This window comes from Scomber japonicus, chromosome 22, assembly GCF_027409825.1.
Source record: "Scomber japonicus isolate fScoJap1 chromosome 22, fScoJap1.pri, whole genome shotgun sequence".
Lineage (NCBI taxonomy): Eukaryota > Metazoa > Chordata > Actinopteri > Scombriformes > Scombridae > Scomber > Scomber japonicus.
The window spans coordinates 8,038,933-8,063,703 of NC_070599.1; the positions used below are offsets into that span (position 1 = coordinate 8,038,933).

At 36.8% G+C, this 24,771-nt stretch overlaps 5 protein-coding genes across 5 annotated transcripts; all 5 read right to left on the minus strand.

The window, feature by feature from the left end:
* Window positions 1-225: 225 nt before the first annotated feature.
* On the minus strand, window positions 226-2,897 carry LOC128383426 (uncharacterized). Its single transcript, XM_053343050.1, has 5 exons — window positions 2,840-2,897; window positions 2,249-2,710; window positions 720-842; window positions 588-631; window positions 226-342 (listed from the first exon to the last, which is right to left on the minus strand). The coding sequence occupies exons 1-5, from the start codon at window positions 2,895-2,897 to the stop codon at window positions 226-228; spliced, it is 804 nt and encodes a 267-aa protein (XP_053199025.1).
* Window positions 2,898-5,541: 2,644 nt separating this feature from the next.
* LOC128383427 (uncharacterized) lies at window positions 5,542-7,069 on the minus strand. The gene is made up of 5 exons (XM_053343051.1): window positions 7,012-7,069; window positions 6,184-6,882; window positions 5,924-6,052; window positions 5,799-5,821; window positions 5,542-5,658 (listed from the first exon to the last, which is right to left on the minus strand). Exons 1-5 carry the CDS (start codon window positions 7,067-7,069, stop codon window positions 5,542-5,544), a joined length of 1,026 nt encoding a protein of 341 aa, XP_053199026.1.
* A 3,398-nt stretch (window positions 7,070-10,467) lies between these two features.
* LOC128383847 (uncharacterized) lies at window positions 10,468-15,290 on the minus strand. The gene is made up of 5 exons (XM_053343436.1): window positions 15,233-15,290; window positions 14,415-15,098; window positions 14,158-14,280; window positions 10,707-10,750; window positions 10,468-10,584 (listed from the first exon to the last, which is right to left on the minus strand). Exons 1-5 carry the CDS (start codon window positions 15,288-15,290, stop codon window positions 10,468-10,470), a joined length of 1,026 nt encoding a protein of 341 aa, XP_053199411.1.
* Window positions 15,291-17,952: 2,662 nt separating this feature from the next.
* LOC128384037 (uncharacterized) lies at window positions 17,953-19,446 on the minus strand. The gene is made up of 4 exons (XM_053343613.1): window positions 19,389-19,446; window positions 18,571-19,254; window positions 18,330-18,446; window positions 17,953-18,071 (listed from the first exon to the last, which is right to left on the minus strand). Exons 1-4 carry the CDS (start codon window positions 19,444-19,446, stop codon window positions 17,953-17,955), a joined length of 978 nt encoding a protein of 325 aa, XP_053199588.1.
* A 2,706-nt stretch (window positions 19,447-22,152) lies between these two features.
* Window positions 22,153-23,647, minus strand: LOC128383973 (immunoglobulin kappa light chain-like). Its single transcript, XM_053343555.1, has 4 exons — window positions 23,590-23,647; window positions 22,772-23,455; window positions 22,525-22,647; window positions 22,153-22,265 (listed from the first exon to the last, which is right to left on the minus strand). Exons 1-4 carry the CDS (start codon window positions 23,645-23,647, stop codon window positions 22,153-22,155), a joined length of 978 nt encoding a protein of 325 aa, XP_053199530.1.
* Window positions 23,648-24,771: the final 1,124 nt, after the last annotated feature.

The following is a 24,771-nucleotide window of genomic DNA, read 5'->3' on the forward strand; positions in this document are numbered from 1 at the left end:
TGACCTTTGACTGCAGAACACAAGGAAGATACACACAGATGTTTATCTCAAGATCAACTTCTAAACCTACATTATGCTTTGAAAATCACAGATAAACAATCTTATCTTTTGACTGCAGACAACAAAGACGATATTAAAAGACATTTATCTCAAGATTAACTTCTAAGTCTATGTTATACTGTGAAAATCAATACGGAAGAAAAAATTATGTAACATGTAATTCTACTACTTTACACTGGAGTACACACATTCATTGTTGGAGTTGTTCTTCACTCTTCTTGATCTGTTGGGCAGCTTCACACTTAAAGCAGCATAATGCAGGTTGTCTGTGTCTTGGTGACCCTGCTAACAAAATATGTAAAAGTTTATAATAGTATGGATCCTGACAAACATCAAAACAAAGTCCAAAAACTCCCCCAATATCAACTGGTTATACAAAAACTGTGTTGAAATATGTGTTTTACCTCGCCATTTGTATAATAATATGGACAAGAATCTAAAAATGTCAAAGAAAATTCCCCAATAACAACCAGTTATGCAAAAACTATGTTTAAATATTAGTTCAACCATGAAAAAAAAAGTTTTACCTCGCCATTTGTCACATACGAAGTGGAAAATGTTGCTGGAGACTCTGAAAAAGAGAAAGTAATTTAATTCAATATCCATATTCAATGAATAGAAACTTAGATATAACAGTTATAACAGATATAAACAGTTACCTGGATTTTGAAAGCTGTTTCTCTTCATCTTGTACATTGAGAAAGCCAGTAAAACACTGAGGATGGTGGTGAACACCAAAGCTCCACTCAAGAAATACACCAAGACAAGAGAGTCTACCTCATCTGCAGAGAGTCACATATAATGAGATATTACACAACTCTCTGATTTATCTCTATTTTCAAGTGAAGTTCACTTAGGGAGTTATCATGTCTTTATCAGAGGAAACAGTGGGCCGGATGCAAGAACATGTTTGTATGTTTTGTCTTAAATCTGTTATACTTTTTTTGGGAGGTGGAATTCATGAGTGTGCTGCGTTGGATTCACCAAACACAAATATCACCAGGAAACATTCGTTAATGACATTCGAAAGCATGATGAATCCCACCTGTCCTAAATGAATGCGGGTTCCTGAGAATAGTAAATTAACATGAATGACGCCCTCAAACTACCATATAACGTCAGACATCTGGCAGGTAGAGAAGCTCCAATCATGAAAATGACACTAAAGACTAAGAAGAAGAACTTTACAAGCTCTCAGACTGAGGTCCTGCTCTCAGAAATAGATCAACAGAAACACATATTATTATTTAGTGTTAGTGGTGGAATTAAAGGTCCAGAGAAAGACAAAGAATGAGGAAAAATGACCTGGGCTGTGAACACTGTCTCAGCTGTTGTGCGCAACGTCACAGAAATAAAAACAAAAATGATTTAACATGAATTAGATGCCAAAAAACATCTCGATAGGGGAATCATCAGCCAGGGAACTAAACTATAATTTCGATCACCAATGAATAAAAGTAATTAATAGTCAGTTTGCGTTGTGGAAAAGTAGCTGTGGACAAGTAGCTTTGTAGTTTCAGATGATAATATTTATATTGAAAGCTTGCATTATATCATAGTTTCTACTGCCAATGTATTTAAATGACTGATATATCTAATGCTTTATACTAACTGCAAACAGAACAATGTCATCATGATTACAGATTCAGAAGTGCAATTTAATGAACGGGACATAATCCATTAGTCAGGTCATGAACTACAGGGGGGCCAGGGGGAGCTTGGCTCTCCTCAATAAGACATGAGCTTCCTTGATTTGTGGTATTTTTTGCGGAGGGGTGTTTAAAATACTGACAATATAATATAAGCTCAGCCTGCGAATCAACAAAAAACATTTCTCTGTTAGGTGTTTGGTCTTGATACCTGTGTGGAGGTGTTATGTGTTCATTAATTGATTATCATATCTTGCTTATCTATATGATGTCAACACCCAAAAAATTTGAGTTCCCCCAAAAGACATGATATTGTTGGCACACTGCCATTAGACAAGTAGACAGCAACAATCATGTTTCAATGCTTAGGTGAATGACAGGTTGGTGGTGTGTGACAGGTACGACAGGTCTGCACCACTCTTAAATTTTGTTCGTACCGAAGAGAAAATCCAATATACGAGAAAATTGGTGAATGCGGCAGATCCTCGTAAATCAGTGTTTCTTGCATCGGGCCCAATGTCTGCTAGAAATGTACTTACTGCAAACATCCAGCTTGGTCCCGTTTCCAAACAGTATCTGTCCACATGAGGCGACATCACAGTCGTAGGTCCCAGCTCGGATTTTCAAACTTGAACTGTTCACATTGACAATAGCTAGGTTTGCTAATTCTAACATCAATGAATTACCAACTGTACAGTAGTAAGTAGCTGAGTCTGAAATCTGCAAATCTGTGATCGTCAAGTGATTTTTACTGTTTCCAGTCTCCAGTGTAAAGCGTGAATTGTTCTTGAATTCATTATGAAGAGTGTATTTTGTTTCATACTCATTGGTAGTGGAGATGAGCCTTGGTTTCTGTCCCAGAGTTTGCTTATACCAAACAAAACTCACTTCAAAATCACCTTCATAGTAACATTGCAAAGTTACGTTGTCACCAACATTAGCTGATATAAAACCACTGTCTGGATGAACAGATGAGGAGGATTTCACAGAAGTTGTCTGAGCTGAAGTGAAATAAGAGATGAAGCGTGTCAATTACTGTGATAGAAGTGTAATCAGTACATTCAAGATATTACAATCATTTCTATGAGGAGTGAATATTACACTCTTAAAGACACAAAATCACAACTCACCTGTTTTGCCCACAAACAGACATATGAGATAGAGAACAAACACTGGAGATGTCATCATGTTCAACTTGCTGTGTGAAATGAAAGCAGCTCTGATCTTTTCTTCACTCTTCAGAGACAAGACTTCTTTTGATTGGCCAAGCTGAAGTCATACTACGTGTCCTACTTACCAAACATGCCCACATGTTATCTGCAAATTACATTGTGAAGATTTGTGTGTCTGAACTATACTCACATGATGACAGAAACATGTTTAAAAAATGACCATTTAAAATCACTAAAAATTAAATATCCTGTACAAACCTGTGACAGAACACAGTGGACAGGCTTGAATATGTGTCAAATACCTTTACAGTGCAGTGGAAACACAGCATGGTACGGATTAGTTGATAGATGTAGTTGTAAGTCAGTGAGGACAATATATATGTATTTTTGCTGTATGTATATATTACTGTGCATGTCAAGAGGTAGGCTGTATTAGGCAGCAAGTGAACAGCAAGTTATTGAAGGTGATGTGTTAGAAGCAGGGAAATGGTCCAGTGTAAGGATCTGGATGACTCTGACAAGGACAATGGTGATGGGTTGATAACTGGGTCAGACCATCTGAAAAACGGAGGGTCTTCCGGGGTCTTCTTGGCATGCAGTGGTCAGTACCTATCAAAACTGGTGAACTGACAACAGTGTCATAGGAACCTAATGCTCACTGATACACACAGGAAGCAAAAGTTAGCCCATACGTTCCAATCCCTCAGAAGAGCTACTGTAACACAGATTGCTGAAGAAGTCCCAAACACAGAGTTCCTATGCTGACCCCTGTCCACTGCTGAAAGCAACTACATACGTATGCATCAGAACTGAACCATGGACCAATGGAAGAAGGAGGCCTGGTCTGATGAATCACATTTTCTTTTACATTATGTTGATGACGGCCAGGTGTGTCTGCATTGTTTACCTGAGGAATAGATGGCCGGGATGCACAATGGGATGAAGGCAAGCCAGTGGAGGCAGTTTGATCCTTCTGGGCAAAAATGATGGATACTGGCATTCATGTGGATGTTACTTTGACACACACCACCTAATTAAACATTTTTGCAGACCGAGTATACTCCTTCATGGTAACAGTATTCCCTGATAGCAGTTGGCCTCTTTAAGCAGGATAACGTACCCTGCTACACTCCAATAATTGTTCAGGAATGTTTTGAGGAACATGACAATGGGTTCGAAGTGTTGCCCAGATCTCATCTGTGGGATGTACTCGAAATACAAATCTGATCCATGTAGGACCCACCTCACAACTTACCATACTTAAAGGATCTGTTGTTGCCAGATACCAGAGGACACCTTCAGATGTCATTTGAAGTCCTTGCTTCAACAGATTAGAGCTGTTTTGGTGGAATGAGGGAGACCTACACAATATCAGGCAAGTGGTTTTAATGTTATGGCTTATCAGTGTAAGTTCATAGTCAAAAAAGTGCAAAAATGTGTAACCACCGTATTTCACAACAGCTTTTCCTCTCTTGAACCTCCAGCACCCAAGCAGCAGCAGCTTCAGTCCTCCATCAGTGTGTAACTGGATGTGTTCAGTCACAGTGCTGCTGTACACTCAGAACCAGCTTAGTATACAGTCAATGAGGTAATGTGTAGTGTGTCAGTGTCATGCACATTAGGCACCAATACATAACCTGATATATGCAGTTTTTTACATGAGGCCTTGTGTTCCTGAATCTCTATTACAACGCTGGTGAGTGCAAGCATGACTCATTTAATCACAACAACCACATTTATGGGAAATAATATCAGAAAAACACTTTTGTTTGTTGTCAATGTAACTATTTAAACAGTGGCTACATATCGGATGAACAGTAGAACACAGTACACAGTGGAAGACACAACACAATGATAACCTGGTCGAGTAATAGCAACTGAGTTAGTAACAAATCTATTAGGTCAAGATTTCAAATTAGGTCACTGAGTGAAAGAGGGATTGACCTCCAGTCTGTTACACTGTTACATTGACATCTTTTCTATATTGCACCTGACCTGGACATAAGTGAATTCAAGTAATGGATATGGTCAGAGGTAACCAGAGTGAGTGAGGTCAATTACATGCTTTCTGATTCACATCATGCCACCAGGTTGCACCAGCAGCACTTGTACATTATGATAAAGCTGCAGTAAATGGGACTGTACTCAGACCCACACATAACATATAAATGTCAAAGTGTCCCATGATCAATTATTATTTATTATTTCATCATTTATGATATAAAATATATGTATAAAAGTACTTAGATAAACCCAGACTTAAAAAATCATTACATGTAAAATAATCAGGTGGAAGACAAAGCCATGAGTCAGTGGTGTAGCATTAATTAATATGATTTTATACGATAGATTTTGTTTGATATAAAGTGGATTTATTCAAACGTATTTAAAATTGTCTCGACATGACTTATACAGTTTTTTTTTTACATAAATTCTGTGAAATTCTACTTAAAACCACAAAGATAAAATCAACACAGAGATGTTTTCTAAATGTGTACATGAACTAACATGACAAAAAATATATGTTTTAACTGCAGACCACAAGGAAGATATACACAGATGTTTATCTCAAGGATTAACTTATAAAAATACATTATGCTTTGAAAATCAAAAGAAAGACAAAATCTTACTAAAAATCAGAAATGTAACATATAATTCTACTACTTTACACTGGAGTACACACATTCATTGGTGGAGTTGTTCTTCACTCTTCTTGATCTGTTGGGCAGCTTCACACTTAAAGCAGCATAATGCAGGTTGTCTGTGTCTTGGTGACCCTGCTAACAACATATGTAAAAGTTGATAATAATATGGATCCTGATAAATATCAAAATATTGTCCAAAAACTCCCCAATATCAGCTGGTTATACAAAAACTGTGTTGAAATATTAATTCCACTGTTAAAAGAAAGTTTTACCTCGCCATTTGTCACAGAGGGAGCTGAACATGTTTCATGAGATGAAAACAGAAAAAAATTATTTCATTTAAAATCCATATTTAATTAATAGAAACTTAGATATTACAATTATGACAAATATAAACAGTTACCTGTAGATTGGAAGCTGTTTCTCTTCATCTTGTACATTGAGAAAGCCAGTAAAACACTGAGGATGGTGGTGAACACCAAAGCTCCACTCAAGAAATACACCAAGACAAGAGAGTCTACCTCATCTGTAGAGAGTCACATATAATGAGATATTACACAACTCTCTGATTTATCTCTATTTTGACTTTTTAAGTTTAATTAGCAATTAAGTAATCATGTCTTTATCAGATGAAATGTCTGGTAGAAAGTTACTTACTGACAACATCCAGCTTGGTCCCGTTTCCAAACAGTATCTGTCCACATGAGGCAACAGCACAGTAGTAGGTCCCAGCATGAGAAGGATTCAGACTCTTCATCGGCAAGTTGTAAACACAGGTGTGTGTTTGTGTGTTGGTGTTCCTCTCACACTGATCATTCCTGCCTCCATGTGTGTAAATGAGTCCTGGATGAGATTCTTCAGAGTTTTTGAACCAGTAAACACTGTGTTCTCCATCATCACAGGTCCCAGTGTGTACTGTACAGTTCAGAGTCACAGAGCCTCCTGGCTGGATGCTCTCAGATGCCGTCTGATGTACCAAAGCTTGGATGTTCAAACTTGAACTCTTCACATTGACAATAGCTAGGTTTGCTATTTCTAACATCAATGAATTACCAACTGCACAGTAGTAAGTAGCTGAGTCTGAAATCTGCAAATCTGTGATCGTCAAATTATTTTTGTCCATTGTGAAACGTGAACTGTTCTTGAACTCATGATGAAAAGTATATTTTATTTCATACTCATAGGAGTTGGAGATGAGCCTTGGTTTCTGTCCCAGAGTTTGCTTATACCAGTGAAACCTCACTGAGAAATCACCTTTGTAGAAACAATGCAGCGTTACGTTGTCACCAACATTAGCTGATATAAAACCACTGTCTTGATGAACAGATGAGGAGGATTTCAGAGAAGTTGTCTGAGCTGAAGTGAAATAAGAGATGAAGTGAAATGTTTAATTAATTGTGATAGAAGTGTAATCAGTACATTCAAGATATTACAATCATTTCTATGAGGAGTAAACATTCACAAAGACACAAAATCATAACTCACCCATTTTCCCCATGAACAGACATGTGAGATGCAGAACAAACACTGGAGATGTCATCATGTTCAACTTGCTGTGTGAAATGAAAGCAGCACTGATCTTTTCTTCTCTCTTCAGAGACAAGACTGCTTTTGATTGGCCAACCTGAAGACATACATCATGTCCTACTAAGGAAACATGACCACATGTTAACTGCGATCTATATGTTGAATTTGGTGTCTTTACTATATTCACATGATGACAGAAATACATATATACAAAAAAAAGACTAACAGTTAGGGTTAGGGTTTCCCATCTTGGTGTCATAGTAAAATGAATAAATCTAAATATCCAGTACAAACATGTAGCAGTGGACAAGTTTGAATATTTGTAAAAGCTATGACGTACACTAAAAATACATCATAGTACAGGTTAATTACTAGATTTAGTTGTGGTTGCACATGTTTAAATGGTATAACTGTGGTTTGTCCTAAGTAAGCTATGAAGTCCATGGCTACACCATCAGTGTTTGAATGTGTGTGATTGGGTGACGTGTAATGTAAAAGCACTTTGAGTGATCGGAAGACTAGAAAAGCACTATATACATTCAGTCAGTTTACTATAATGAATTCCATTCACCTCTATTTAAGTGGACTGGCACCAGAAGTCAAATAAAGTCAGTTCAGTCAGTAAAAAATGACCCAATGGACATAAAGTGAGACAGGTTTTTTCCTTTGTTACTGCAGCTTTTCATCTTTCAGAGTCTAAAATTATCAGACAAGTCTGTTTAGATAAGGATCTGTTGTTGGATACTCTCGTAAGGTGTGAACGCGCTCATATCCTGCTGAAAACCACAAACTGTTTTACGTGCTTACGTGCATAGTCAAGTGCCAAGACAATTTAGAATGTATAACCACTGTATATACAAAAATGCTGTATATACAAAAATACAAAAATATTTTCCCCTCTTTAACCTGCTCTGCTTTTGCTGCATAGTGAAAGTGTTGTAGAAACCTGTATCTATACCAACACAACAGCAGCAGCAGCTTCAGTCCTCCATCAGTGTGTAACTGGATGTGTTCAGTCACAGTGCTGCTGTGCACTCAGATGCAGTTCACTATACAGTCAATGCAGTGATGTGTGGTAGGTCAGAGTAATGCACATAAGGCACCAATATATAACCTGATATATGTTGGTTTGCATTGATCCTCATGTCTTTGAATCATTATAACAATGCTGGTGAGTGCTAAGTTAGCATGACTCATTGAATTACAATGAGCTCATTTATGGGAATTCTAGTTTTAAAATATCATAATGGTCCTTTAGTAATCATTCACCTCACCGGTTAATCAGTTCAATATTAACATTGAAATCAGCACACACCTGGCACAAAGTCTGTATAAACGTGTTTTGTAAGAACAAACACTAAGTAGTTCTCTGTATTTCATCAGTAACCCTAACCCTAACTAATCAAACAGTGGCTACATGTTGGATCTATAGTAAAACACAGTACAAAGTGAGAAGACACAACAAAATGATAATCTGTTTGGATAACAGCAACTGAATGAAAGTGGTATAATCATCCAGCTTTTCACATTGTTAAATTTTCATACTTCATATATTTCTCCTGACTTGGTCATATGTTTTTTCTGATTCACAAGATAACACCAGCAGTGACTGTATGATGAACTTGCAGTTAATGCTACAAGAGAATGACTTCACACCAATCCATAATGTCTCAAAGTCAAAGTATATCATAATTAGCTTATATTATTGAACATTATTGACTAAAATGTACATATAAAATCACTTATACAGATAAAACCATAATAAAATAATCAATTAAGACAAAGCCACGAGTCACCTGTGTAGCATCAATAAGTCTCAGCTTGTATGACACATAAATTAGTTTGATGTAAACTAAATGTGTTAAAAAAATGTCTCAATGTGTTTAATACATGTTGTTTTTTGTACTATACAATACTACATTCTTCTTTAAACCACAAAGGAAATGCAACCAGCTAATAACTACACAACCATACAGCCAGAGAGCTAAAGAGCTACAAGTCAAGATTGGGAGGATTTCTGTTGTGTTGTGTCCACCAGCTCCAACTTCTGGCTCATTTAAATGTTGTTGCACTGTTCATCTTCCTCTCATCATTATTATTATTATTATTATATGTCAACAAGCAATTTCTGCCCTCCTTCTTCACACAGCCACTCTCCCTCCACCCTTGAAATTCAGCCAAATTCATAATACAATAGTTCTCATCTGCATAGTTTCCTGTTTCTGGTGTAAGATAAAGAAATGATTGTGAAATTTGATAATAATTTGGTATTCTTACACACATATGCATGAGTTACAGCAGTGGGAGGCAGGTGCTCACATACAATTTTGCCAACATTAATTTTACCCAAACAGTAACACTGAAAACTAACAGAGCTTCAGATCATGAGAAGAAACCTTCTTGTTCCACTTTACTTTGTAGTCCCAGAACAACTGACTGTATCTAGATTTAATACATGCAAACATCATCTCATGCTCAACATCTTTGAAATGTAAATGTACATATACAAATACAAACATAGGGATCTGATTGACTTTGACGAAGGCCAAGGTATGATGGCTAGATAACTGGGTCGAGGCATCTCCAAAGCAGCAGGTCTTCTGGGGTCTTCCTGGTATATAACTGACAAGTTCATGGGCTCACTGATACAGGTGGGAAGTGAAGGCTATTCCATCTGGTCCAATCCCTCAGACGAGCTACTGTCACACATATTGTTGAATATGTTAATGCTCTCTATGACGAGTGTCATTGTTGTATAGACACACAATCAGAGTTCCGATGCTGACCCCTGTCCACTGTCGAAAGCAACTACAATGAGAACATTTGCATCAGAACTGAACCATAGAGTAATGGAAGAAGGAGGGCTGGTCTGATGATACCAAAAGCAGCACTTGTAGATTAAGCTGCAGTTAATGTAATAAGGGACTGAACTCATACCCACACATAATAACTAAATGTCAAAGTGTCCTATGTTCAACTATTATTGTTAATTATTTCATCATTTATGATACAAAATATATGTATAAAAGTAGTTATATAGATAAAACCATTACATATAAAATAATCAGGTGGAAGACAAAGCCATGAGTCAGTTGTGTAGCATCAATTAAACTGATCTTATACAATAGACGTAGTTTGATCTAAAGGGGATTTATTCAAATGTACTGTATTTAAAATTGTCTCCACATTACAAATAAAGTTTTCTTGTAATAAAATACTGTGAAATTCTGCTTAAATCCACAAAAATAAAATCAACACAGAGATGTTTTCTAAATGTGCACATGAACTAACATGAGCTTTGACTGCAGAACACAAGGAAGATATACACAGATGTTTATCTCAAGATCAACTTCTAAACCTACATTATGCTTTGAAAATCAATATGGAAGAAAAATTATATAACATGTAATTGTACTACTTTACACTGGAGTACACACATTCATTGTTGGAGTTGTTCTTCACTCTTCTTGATCTGTTGGGCAGCTTCACACTTAAAGCAGCATAATGCAGGTTGTCTGTGTCTTGGTGACCCTGCTAACAACATATGTAAAAGTTGATAATAATATGGATCCTGACAAACATCAAAACAAAGTATAAAACCTCGCCCAATATCAGCTGGTTATACAAAAACTGTGTTGAAATATGTGTTTTACCTCGCCATTTGTCACAGAGGGAGCTGAAAATGTTGCTTGAGACTCTGGTTGTGAAAACAGAAAAAATATTTCATTCAGAATCCATATTCAATGAATAGAAACGTAGATATAACAGTTATAACAGATATAAATATTTACCTGTAGATTGAAAGCTGTTTCTCTTCATCTTGTACATTGAGAAAGCCAGTAAAACACTGAGGATGGTGGTGAACACCAAAGCTCCACTCAAGAAATACACCAAGACAAGAGAGTCTACCTCATCTGCAGAGAGTCACATATAATGAGATATTGCACAACTATCAGATTCATCTCTATTTTCAAGTGAAGTTCACTTAGGGAGTTATCATGTCTTTATCAGAGGAAACAGTGGGCCGGATGCAAGAACATGTTTGTATGTTTTGTCTTAAATCTTTTACATTATGTTGATGACGGCCAGGTGTGTCTGCATTGTTTACCTGAGGAATAGATGGCCGGGATGCACAATGGGATGAAGGCAAGCCAGTGGAGGCAGTTTGATCCTTCTGGGCAAAAATGATGGATACTGGCATTCATGTGGATGTTACTTTGACACACACCACCGGTCAATAATGGGCCGGTGGCTGCTGTTTTTTTATTTTTTTTATTTGTTTATTTAGTTTTTGCTGCGCCTTGCCATGGTTACTCTCCCGGCCCATAGCAGAGACATGCACCGGCCCACAGAGCTCCGCTGCAGCCTGCAGACACAGCAGAGGCCCATTGGCTTGTCTGTCTAAAGAATACCTGGCCCAGTCGCCCTATGATAGGCTACAGAGGCCCAGGAGTCCCACCCACGCTGGTTCTTGACTCTCCCCCCTAACCCCCCTCCCTCGTCCAATCACCTTTGATGACAAGCAATCAGATGAGAGATAGTGAGAGATAGCCTACTACTACAACAAAATGGACAATGCGGCTAAAAAGCGAAAAGGCGGAGCGGAAAAACAAAGAGATAAAAAAGAAAAGCTCTAGCAACCGACGCTGCTACGAGCAAAACAATTTCAGAAATGTTGCCATCGTGGCCGGAGCGGCTTCAGGAGTGGGTCCCTCTCAACAGCAGGTGTCGGACAGTGAGTCAAGTGAGACTCCCGCTGCCATGGTGGTGCAGCAGCAGGTTGAGGAAGACTCTCCACCATGTGGAAGTGATGATAGAGTTTTAAGCAGGTGTGATCCTGCCAGCATGGTGTGGATAATCACTCATTAAATGTTCAGAACGGTTACTTAACTGTCTATGAACTTTACTTAACATAATAAATAACTCTGCATAGTGTGGTGTGTTACAACTAGGCCTAAATCTAGTTATCTAAAGTATTGGAAAACAATCATATTCATATACTATCCTGATTAATTGATTAGTTGCTTTTATTAACCACTTAACCACTATTTTCATCAAAGGATGCCACATAATTACAAATCTGCAAGCTTACCACTCAACTCACATGTTGCAATGTGATGTGGTTTGAGCATGTAGATCTGCTATTTTCACAATTTTTGATAATTTCTACCTATAATGACATCTGCCAAATCAGGTCACCAGAGTTAAAGTGTTGTAAGTGTCAATATGCACCTTTCTTTGTGCCCACAGTCCAATTTGTTCATGAAGGACATTGATCTAACAACATAACTCATGTATAGTCTATGATGCTTTACATATTTTTTTCAGTCAGTGTTTATGGTTTATTGTCCGTTCAACAGTTTCACATTATACAGTTAAAACTAATTCAAGCCTATTCAAGTCTCCAGAATATAAGGGATATTGTTCAGTATACTACTGTTATTAAGGGTTTGTGTGTTTAAATGTACATCAACGTGAGTTGGTACAGTATCTGAGCATGGATTGCAGTGGGCCGGTCTGGACCAAAAAGTCCAGGGCCGAATTTTTGTCCCAGTCCAGGCCTGCATCAGTGTGTAACTGGATGTGTTCAGTCACAGTGCTGCTGTACACTCAGAACCAGCTTAGTATACAGTCAATGAGGTAATGTGTAGTGTGTCAGTGTCATGCACATTAGGCACCAATATATAACCTGATATATGCAGTTTTTTACGTGAGGCCTTGTGTTCCTGAATCTCTATTACAACGCTGGTGAGTGCAAGCATGACTCATTTAATCACAACAACCACATTTATGGGAAATAATATCAAAGAAACACTTTTGTTTGTTGTCAATAGTAACTATTTAAACAGTGGCTACATATCGGATGAACAGTAAAACACAGTACACAGTGGCAAGACACAACACAATGATAACCTGGTCGAGTAATAGCAACTGAGTTAGTAACAAATCTATTAGGTCAAGATTTCAAATTAGGTCACTGAGTGAAAGAGGGATCATCCTTCAGTCTGTTACTCTGTACATTGACATCATTTCTATATTGCACCTGACCTGGACATAAGTGAATTCAAGTAATGGATATGGTCAGATGTAACCAGAGTGAGTGAGGTCAATTACATGCTTCTTCTGATTCACATCATGCCACCAGCATCACTTGTACATTATGATAAAGCTGCAGTAAATGGGACTGTACTCACACCCACACATAACATATAAATGTCAAAGTGTCCCATGATCAATTATTATTTATTATTTCATCATTTTTGATATAAAATATATGTATAAAAGTACTTACATAAACCCAGACTTAAAAACCATTACATGTAAAATAATCAGGTGGAAGACAAAGCCATGAGTCAGTGGTGTATCATTAATTAATCTGATCTTATATGATAGATTTTGTTTGATCTAAAGGAGATTTATTCAAACGTATTTAAAATTGTCTCTACATGACTTATACAGTTTTTTTTACACAAATTCTGTGAAATTCTACTTAAAACCACAAAGATAAAAGCAACACAGAGATGTTTTCTAAATGTGTACATGAACTAACATGACCGAAAAATATATATATTTTGACTGCAGACCACAAGGAAGATATACACAGATGTTTATCTCAAGGATTAACTTATAAAAATACATTATGCTTTGAAAATCAAAAGAAAGACAAAATCTTACTAAAAATCAGAAGTGTAACATATAATTCTACTACTTTACACTGGAGTACACACATTCATTGGTGGAGTTGTTCTTCACTCTTCTTGATCTGTTGGGCAGCTTCACACTTAAAGCAGCATAATGCAGGTTGTCTGTGTCTTGGTGACCCTGCTAACAACATATGTAAAAGTTGATAATAATATGGATCCTGATAAATATCAAAATATTGTCCAAAAACTCCCCAATATCAACTGGTTATACAAAAACTGTGTTGAAATATTAATTCCACTGTTAAAAGTAAAAAGTGTAAAAGTTTTACCTCGCCATTTGTCACAGAAGGAGCTGAAAATGTTTCATGAGATGAAGACAGAATAAAATAATTTTATTTATAATCCATATTTAATTAATAGAAACTTAGATATTACAGTTATGACACATATAAACAGTTACCTGTAGATTGAAAGCTGTTTCTCTTCATCTTGTACATTGAGAAAGCCAGTAAAACACTGAGGATGGTGGTGAACGCCAAAGCTCCACTCAAGAAATACACCAAGACAAGAGAGTCTACCTCATCTGTAGAGAGTCACATATAATGAGATATTACACAACTCTCTGATTTATCTCTATTTTGACTTTTTAAGTTTAATTAGCAATTAAGTAATCATGTCTTTATCAGATGAAACAATTTATGCTAGAAAGTTACTTACTGCCAACATCCAGCTTGGTCCCGTTTCCAAACAGTATGTGTCCACATGAGGCGACAGCACAGTAGTAGGTCCCAGCATGAGAAGGATTCAGACTCTTCATCGGCAAGTTGTAGACACAGGTGTGTGTTTGTGTGTTGTTGTTCCTCTCACACGGATCATTCTTGCCTCCATGTGTGTAAATGAGTCCTGGATGAGATTCTTCAGAGTATTTGAACCAGTAAACACTGTGTTCTCCATCATCACAGGTCCCAGTGTGTACTGTACAGTTCAGAGTCACAGAGCCTCCTGGCTGGATGCTCTCAGATGCCGACTGATGCACCAAAACCGGACGTTTTACACTGATAATAGCTCCCTTTGCAAATTCTAATATCACTGAATTACCAACTGCACAGTAGTATGTAGCTGAGTCTGAAATCTGCAAATCTGTGATCGTCAAATGATTTTTGTCCAGTGTGAAACGTGAACTGTTCTTGAATTCATTATGAAGAGTGTATTTTATTTCATACTCATAGGAGGTGGAGATGAGCCTTGGTCTCTGTCCCAGAGTTTGCTTGTACCAGTGAAACCTCACTGAGAAATCACCTTTGTAGAAACAATGCAGCGTTACGTTGCCACCAACATTAGCTGATATAAAACCACTGTCTTGATGAACAGATGAGGAGGATTTAAGAGAAGTTGTCTGAGCTGAAATGAAATAAGAGATGAAGCGAGATTTTAAAATTACTGTGATAGAAGTGTAATCAGTACATTCAAGATATTACAATCATTTCTATGAGGAGTAAACATTACACTCTTAAAGACACAAAATCGCAACTCACCCATTTTCCCCATAAACAGACATGTGAGATAGAGAACAAACACTGGAGATGTCATCATGTTCAACTTGCTGTGTGAAATGAAAGCAGCTCTGATCTTTTCTTCTCTCTTCAGAAACAAGACTGCTTTTGATTGGCCAACGTGAAGACATACATCATGTCCTACTAAGGAAACATGACCACATGTTAACTGCGATCTATATGTTGAATTTGGTGTCTTTACTATATTCACATGATGACAGAAATACATATATACAAAAAAAAGACTAACAGTTAGGGTTAGGGTTTCCCATCTTGGTGTCATAGTAAAATGAATAAATCTAAATATCCAGTACAAACATGTAGCAGTGGACAAGTTTGAATATTTGTAAAAGCTATGACGTACACTAAAAATACATCATACCTCAGGTTAATTACTAGATTTAGTTGTGGTTGCACATGTTTAAATGATATAACTGTGGTTTGTCCTAAGTAAGCCATAAAGTCCATGGCTACACCATCAGTGTTTGAATGTGTGTGATTGGGTGACGTGTAATGTAAAAGCACTTTGAGTGGTTGAAGACTAGAAAAGCACTATATACGTTCAGTCAGTTTACTATAATGAATTCCATTCACCTCTATTTTAGTGGACTGGCACCAGAAGTCAAATAAAGTCAGTTCAGTCAGTAAAAAATGTCCCAATGGACATAAAGTGAGACAGGTTTTTTTCCTTTGTTACTGCAGCTTTTCATCTTTCAGAGTCAAAATTATCAGACAAGTCTGGTTAGATAAGGACCTGCTGTTTGAGTGTTGAAAATGTTTTAGCTGAATGGATACTCTCGTAAAGTGTGAACACGCTTATATCCTGCTGAAAACCACAAACTGTTTTTCTACATACGTGCATAGTCAAAAAAGTGCCAAGACAATTTAGAATGCATAACCATTGTATTTCACAAAAATATTTTCCCCTCTTTAACCTGTCCTGCTTTTGCTGCATGGTGAAAGTGTTGTAGAAACCTGTATATATACAACACAACAGCAGCAGCAGCTTCAGTCCTCCATCAGTGTGTAACTGGATGTGTTCAGTCACAGTGCTGCTGTGCACTCAGATGCAGTTCACTATACAGTCAATGCAGTGATGTGTGGTGGGTCAGAGTAATGCACATAAGGCACCAATATATAACCTGATATATGTTGGTTTGCATTGATCCTCATGTCTTTGAATCTTTATAACAATGCTGGTGAGTGCTAAGTAAGCATGACTCATTGAATTACAATGAGCACATATATAGGAAATATAGTATATCAGGCTGAAATACATTGTAATTGTCCTTTAAGTAATCAATCACTTCACCAATTACTCAGTATAACATTGACATCCAAATCAGCACACACCTGGCACAAAATCTGAAAAACTTGTTTTGTAAGAACAAACACTGAGTAGTTCTCTTTATGATAACCTGGCTGGATACTATACTAGACCCAGTTTTGACATGAGGTCACTGAATGAAAGTGGGATCATCATCCAGCCTGTCACATTGTTACATTTTCATACTTCATATATTTCTCCTGACTTGGTCATATGTTCTTTTCTGATTCAGAAGATAACACCAGCAGTGCTTGTATGATGAACTTGCAGTTAATGCTACAAGAGAATGACTTCACACCAACGTATAATGTCTCAAAGTCAAAGTATATCATAATCAACTTATGTTTTATTATTGGAACATTATTGCATAAAATGTACATATAAAAGCACTTGTACAGATAAAACCATTACATTGAAAATAAGTGGAAGACAAATCTCATGAGTCAGCTGTGTAGCATCAATTAATCTCAGCCTATATGATCCATACATTTGTTAGATCTAGAGGAAATTAAAGTATTAAAGAGTATGAAAAAATGCCCACCAGCTCACCAGTTCCAGCTTCTAGCTCATTCAAATGTTGTTGTACAGTTTCTTTTCCTCTCTTTATTATTATTATTATTATTATTATTATTATTATTATTATTATATTTCACCGAGCAACTTCTGCCCTTCTTCACACAGCCACTCTTCCTCCACCCCCTAAATTCAGCCAAATTCATGAAATAATGGTTCTCATCTGCATAGATTCCTATATCTGTTGATAAGGAAATTATTGTGAATTTGGTAGAACATTGCTCTCTTTTTCACATAATATGCAAGAGTTATAGCACTGGGAGTCAGGTGCTCACACACACTTTTACCAACATTAGTTTTGAGGAAACCTTCCTCCTAGTCCTAGTCCCAGAGCAACTCACTCTGTATCTGGATTTAATACATACAAATATATCATCTCATGCTCACAGTCTTATAAAATTAAAATTTTTATTTGATTATAAATATAAAATGTTCACATAGTAGAAAAACACACATGCCAAACCAATAAAATCAGTGCGGATTAAACTCAAAAGTCAATACAATACAATCTACAAGTACATTCTGCAATAAAGATTAAAGTATTTACTGGTTAAGACACAAAAATCGAGTATGTAATAAAAATAACACACCGTTTAAGTCCAAGAAACGATGTTGTACAGATATTCTGCTTTAAAACCACACAGAAAGAAATACCCTTAAAAATGACCAAAGCATAGCAAGACATTTAGGGAGCTATTAAAACATATTTATTTCAAACTTAAAAGTAAATCCATGTTACACCTCCAAAGAGACACTACAATATAATGTCTCTGCTCAAAGTACAAATGAAACATGTCCAGTTCTACTGCTTTACGCTGTAGTACACACATTCACTCCAGATTTGGTCCTTCTGTCTGTTGGTCAGGTTCTTACTTGAAGCGCAATAATACAAGGTGTCTCTGTCTTTGTAACCCTGGTAACAAAGTATATATCAGTACATTATAATATTATTCTAAAACATTCAAAATCAATATATTATTGCACTGGTTGTAAAAAAGAAAAAAAGTTTGCTGCAGTTCAACAATAAATACAATTAATACTGTTATTATTCACCTTTGCACCGGTGGAGGGAGCTGAATTTCTTCCATGAGACTCTGAGTGTGAAACAAAAAAAAGTAATTTTACTCAAAAGCCATGTTCAGTGATTACATGCTGTCAGTTATAAACAATTACCTGTAATTTGGTCACTGTTGCTCTTGTTCATCTTGTACATTGAGAAAGACAGTAAAACACTGAGGATGGTGAACGCCAAAGCTCCACTCAAGAAATACACCAAGACAAAACAGTCTACCTCATCTGTAGAGAGTCAAACACCAGAATAGAGCTTCAACAATGTTCAGTAATCATTCTAATTGTGATTAAACAGTAACAAGGAGTACCTTTCTGATGCAACAACTTTGGCTATAATGTTACTTACTACTGCCAACATCCAGCTTGGTCCCGTCTCCAAACAGTATCTGTCCACATGAGGCGACAGCACAGTAGTAGGTCCCAGCATGAGAAAGATTCAGACTCTTCATCGGCAAGTTGTAGACACAGGTATGTGTTTGTGTGCTGGTGTTCCTCTCACACTGATCATTCCTGCCTCCATGTGTGTAAATGAGTCCTGGATGAGATTCTTCAGAGTATTTGAACCAGTAAACACTGTGTTCTCCATCATCACAGGTCCCAGTGTGTACTGTACAGTTCAGAGTCACAGAGCCTCCTGGCTGGATGCTCTCAGATGCCGACTGATGCACCAAAACCGGACGTTTTACACTGATAATAGCTCCCTTTGCAAATTCTAATATCACTGAATTACCAACTGCACAGTAGTACGTAGCTGAATCTGAAATCTGCAAATGTGTGATCGTCAAATGATTTTTGTCCAGTGTGAAACGTGAACTGTTCTTGAATTCATTATGAAGAGTGTATTTTATTTCATACTCATAGGAGGTGGAGATGAGCCTTGGTCTCTGTCCCAGAGTTTGCTTGTACCAGTGAAACCTCACTGAGAAATCACCTTTGTAGAAACAATGCAGCGTTACGTTGTCACTAATATTAGCTGATATAAAACCACTGTCTTGATAAACAGATGAGGAGGATTTCAGAGAAGTTGTCTGAGCTGAAGTGAAATAAGAGATGAAGTGAAATGTTTAAATAATTGTGATAGAAGTGTAATCAGTACATTCAAGATATTACAATCACTTCTATGAGGATTAAACATTACACTCTTAAAGACACAAAAACACAACTCACCCATTTTGCCCACAAACATACATGTGAGATAGAGAACAAACACTGGAGATGTCATCATGTTCAACTTGCTGTGTGAAATGAAAGCAGCTCTGATCTTTTCTTCTCTCTTCAGAGACAAGACTGCTTTTGATTGGCCAACGTAAACACATACATCATGTCCTACTAAGGAAACATGACCACATGTTAACTGCGATCTATATGTTGAAGTTGGTGTCTTTACTATATTCACATGATGACAGAAATACATATATACAAAAAAAAGACTAACAGTTAGGGTTAGGGTTTCCCATCTTGGTGTCATAGTAAAATGAATAAATCTAAATATCCAGTACAAACATGTAGCAGTGGACAAGTTTGAATATTTGTAAAAGCTATGACGTACAGTAGAAATACATCATAGTACAGGTTAATTACTAGATTGAGTTGTTGCACATGTTTAAATGATATAACTGTGGTTTGTCCTAAGTAAGCCATAAAGTCCATGGCTGCACCATCAGTGTTTGAATGTGTGTGATTGGGTGATGTGTAATGTAAAAGCACTTTGAGTGGTTGAAGACTAGAAAAGCACTATATACGTTCAGTCAGTTTACTATAATGAATTCCATTCACCTCTATTTTAGTGGACTGGCACCAGAAGTCAAATAAAGTCAGTTCAGTCAGTAAAAAATGACCAAATGGACATAAAGTGAGACAGTTTTGTTTCCTTTGTTACTGCAGCTTTTCATCTTTCAGATTCAAAGTTATCAGACAAGTCTGGTTAGACAAGGATCTGCTGTTTGAGTGTTGAAGTGTTTTTAGCTGAATGGATACTCTCTTAAAGTGTGAACACGCTTATATCCTGCTGAAAACCACAAACTGTTTTTCTACATACGTGCATAGTCAAAAAAGTGCCAAGACAATTTAGAACGCATAACCATTGTATTTCACAAAAATATTTTCCCCTCTTTAACCTGCTCTGCTTTTGCTGCATAGTGAAAGTGTTGTAGAAACCTGTATCTATACCAACACAACAGCAGCAGCAGCTTCAGTCCTCCATCAGTGTGTAACTGGATGTGTTCAGTCACAGTGCTGCTGTGCACTCAGATGCAGTTCACTATACAGTCAATGCAGTGATGTGTGGTGGGTCAGAGTAATGCACATAAGGCACCAATATATAACCTGATATATGTTGGTTTGCATTGATCCTCATGTCTTTGAATCTTTATAACAATGCTGGTGAGTGCTAAGTAAGCATGACTCATTGAATTACAATGAGCACATTTATAGGAAATATAGTATATCAGGCTGAAATACATTGCAATTGTCCTTTAAGTAATCAATCACCTCAGCAATTACTCAGTCTAATATTGACATCCAAATCAGCACACACCTGGCACAAAATCTGAAAAACTTGTTTTGCAAGAACAAACACTGAGTAGTTCTCTTTATGATAACCTGGCTGGATACTATACTAGACCCAGTTTTGACATGAGGTCACTGAATGAAAGTGGGATCATCATCCAGCCTGTCACATTGTTACATTTTCATACTTCATATATTTCTCCTGACTTGGTCATATGTTCTTTTCTGATTCAGAAGATAACACCAGCAGTGCTTATATGATGAACTTGCAGTTAATGCTACAAGAGAATGACTTCACACCAATGTATAATGTCTCAAAGTCAAGTATACCATAATCCACTTATGTTTTATTATTGGAACATTATTGCATAAATTGTACATATAAAAGCACTTGTACAGATAAAACCATTACATTGAAAATAAGTGGAAGACAAATCTCATGAGTCAGCTGTGTAGCATCAATTAATCTCAGCCTATATTATGATTCATACATTTGTTAGATCTAGAGGAAATTAAAGTATTAAAGAGTATTAAAAAATGCCCACCAGCTCACCAGTTCCAGCTTCTGACTCATTTAAATGTTGTTGTACAGTTTCTTTTCCTCTCTTTATTATTATTATTATTATTTTTATTATTATTATTATTATTATTATTATTATTATTATTATTATGTTTCACTGAGCAACTTCTGCCCTTCTTCATGCAGCCACTCTTCCTCCACCCCCCAAATTCAGCCAAAGTAATGAAATAGTGGTTCTCATCTGCATAGACTCCTGTATCTGTTGTAAGATAAGGAAATGATTGTGAATTTGGTAAGAATATTGCACTCTTTTTCACATAATATGCAAGAGTTATAGCACTGGGAGGCAGGTGCTCACACACACTTTTACCAACATTAGTTTTGAGGAAACCTTCCTCCTACAAAGTCAAGTGACACACTTTACTTTGTAGTCCCAAAGCAACTGACTCTGTATCTGGATTTAATACATACAAAGATATCATCTCATGCTCACAGTCTTCCAAATTTAAATTTTTATTTGATTATAAATATAAAATGTTCACATAGTAGAAAGACATACATGCCAAACCAATAAAACCAATGCGGATTAAACTCAAAAGTCAATACAATACAATCTACAATTACATTCTGCAATAAAGATGAAAGTATTTACTGGTTAAGACACAAAAATCTATATGTAATAAAATAATAACACACAGTTTATTTCCAACAAACAAAGTTGTAGAGCCATTATAAAACCACACAGAAAGAAATTCCCTTAAAAAATACCAAAGCATAGCAAAACATTTATGGAGCTATTAAAACATATTTTTTTCAAACTTGAAAGTAAATCTATGTTACATATAAAAACAGATGCTACAATGTAATGTCTCTGCTCAAAGTACAAATGAAACATGTCCAGTTCTACTGCTTTACACTGTAGTACACACATTCACTCCAGATTTGGTCCTTCTGTCTGTTGGTCAGGTTCTTACTTGAAGCGCAATAATACAAGTTGTCTCTGTCTTCGTAACCCTGGTAACAAAGTATATATCAGTGCATTATAATATTATTCTAAAACATTCAAAATCAATATATTATTGCACTGGTTGTAAAAACGAAAAACAAGTTTGCTGCAGTTCAACAATAAATACAATTAATACTGTCATTATTCACCTTTGCACCGGTGGAGGGAGCTGAATTTCTTCCATGAGACTCTGAGTGTGAAACAAAAAAAAGTAATTTTACTCAAAAGCCATGTTCAGTTAATACATGATGTCAGTTAAAAACAATTACCTGTTAATTGTCCACTGTTGCTCTTGTTCATCTTGTACATTGAGAAAGCCAGTAAAACACTGAGGATGGTGAACGCCAAAGCTCCACTCAAGAAATACACCAAGACAAAACAGTCCACCTGATCTGTAGAGAGTCAGACACCAGAATAGAGCTTCAACATTTTTCAGTAATCATTCTAATTGTGATTATACAGTAACAAGGAGTACCTTTCTGATGCAACAATTTTGGCTATAATGTTACTTACTACTGCCAACATCCAGCTTGGTCCCATTTCCAAACAGTATCTGTCCACATGAGGCGACTGCACAGTAGTAGGTCCCAGCATGAGAAAGATCCAGACTCTTCATCGGCAAGTTGTAGACACAGGTGTGTGTTTGTGTGTTGGTGTTCCTCTCACACTGATCATTCCTGCCTCCATGTGTGTAAATGAGTCCTGGATGAGATTCTTCAGAGTATTTGAACCAGTAAACACTGTGTTCTCCATCATCACAGGTCCCAGTGTGTACTGTACAGTTCAGAGTCACAGAGCCTCCTGGCTGGATGCTCTCAGATGCCGACTGATGCACCAAAACCGGACGTTTTACACTGATAATAGCTCCCTTTGCAAATTCTAATATCACTGAATTACCAACTGCACAGTAGTAAGTAGCTGAGTCTGAAATCTGCAAATGTGTGATCGTCAAATGATTTTTGTCCACTGTGAAACGTGAACTGTTCTTGAATTCATTATGAAGAGTGTATTTTATTTCATACTCATAGGAGGTGGAGATGAGCGTTGGTCTCTGTCCCAGAGTTTGCTTGTACCAGTGAAACCTCACTGAGAAATCACCTTTGTAGAAACAATGCAGCGTTACGTTGTCACCAACATTAGCTGATATAAAACCACTGTCTTGATGAACAGATGAGGAGGATTTCAGAGCAGTTGTCTGAGCTGAAGTGAAATAAGAGATGAAGTGAAATGTTTAAATAATTGTGATAGAAGTGTAATCAGTACATTCAAGATATTACAATCATTTCTATGAGGAGTGAACATTACACTCTTAAAGACACAAAATCGCAACTCACCCATTTTCCCCATGAACAGACATGTGAGATAGAGAACAAACACTGGAGATGTCATCATGTTCAACTTGTTGTGTGAAATGAAAGCAGCACTAATCTTTTCTTCTCTCTTCAGAAACAAGACTGCTTTTGATTGGCCAACGTGAAGACATACATCATATCCTACAAAGGAAACATGACCACATGTTAACTGCGATCTATATGTTGAAGTTTGTGTCTTTACTATATTCACATGATGACAGAAATACATATATACAAAAAAAAGACTAACAGTTAGGGTTAGGGTTTCCCATCTTGGTGTCATAGTAAAATGAATGAATCTAAATATCCAGTACAAACATGTAGCAGTGGACAAGTTTGAATATTTGTAAAAGCTATGACGTACACTAGAAATACATCATAGTACAGGTTAATTACTAGATTTAGTTGTGGTTGCACATGTTTAAATGATATAACTGTGGTTTGTCCTAAGTAAGCCACAAAGGCCATGGCTACACCATCAGTTTTTGAATGTGTGTGATTTGGTGACGTGTAATGTGAAAGCACTTTGAGTGGTTGAAGACTAGAAAAGCACTATATACGTTCAGTGGACTGGCACCGGAAGTCAAATAAAGTCAGTTCACCTAGTAAAAAATGTCTCAATGGACATAAAGTGAGACAGGTTTTTTTCCTTTGTTACTGCAGCTTTTCATCTTTCAGAGTCTAAATTATCAGACAAGTCTGGTTAGATAAGGATCTGCTGTTTGAGTGTTGAAGTATTTTTAGCTGAATGGATACTCTTCTGAAAGTTTGAACACGCTTATATCCTGCTGAAAACCACAAACTGTTTTTCTACATACGTGCATAGTCAAAAAAGTGCCAAGACAATTTAGAATGCATAACCATTGTATTTCACAAAAATATTTTCCCCTCTTTAACCTGCTCTGCTTTTGCTGCATAGTGAAAGTGTTGTAGAAACCTGTATCTATACAACACAACAGCAGCAGCAGCTTCAGTCCTCCATCAGTGTGTAACTGGATGTGTTCAGTCACAGTGCTGCTGTACACTCAGATGCAGTTCACTATACAGTCAATGCAGTGATGTGTGGTAGGTCAGAGTAATGCACATAAGGCACCAATATATAACCTGATATATGTTGGTTTGCATGGATCCTCATGTCTTTGAATCTTTATAACAATGCTGGTG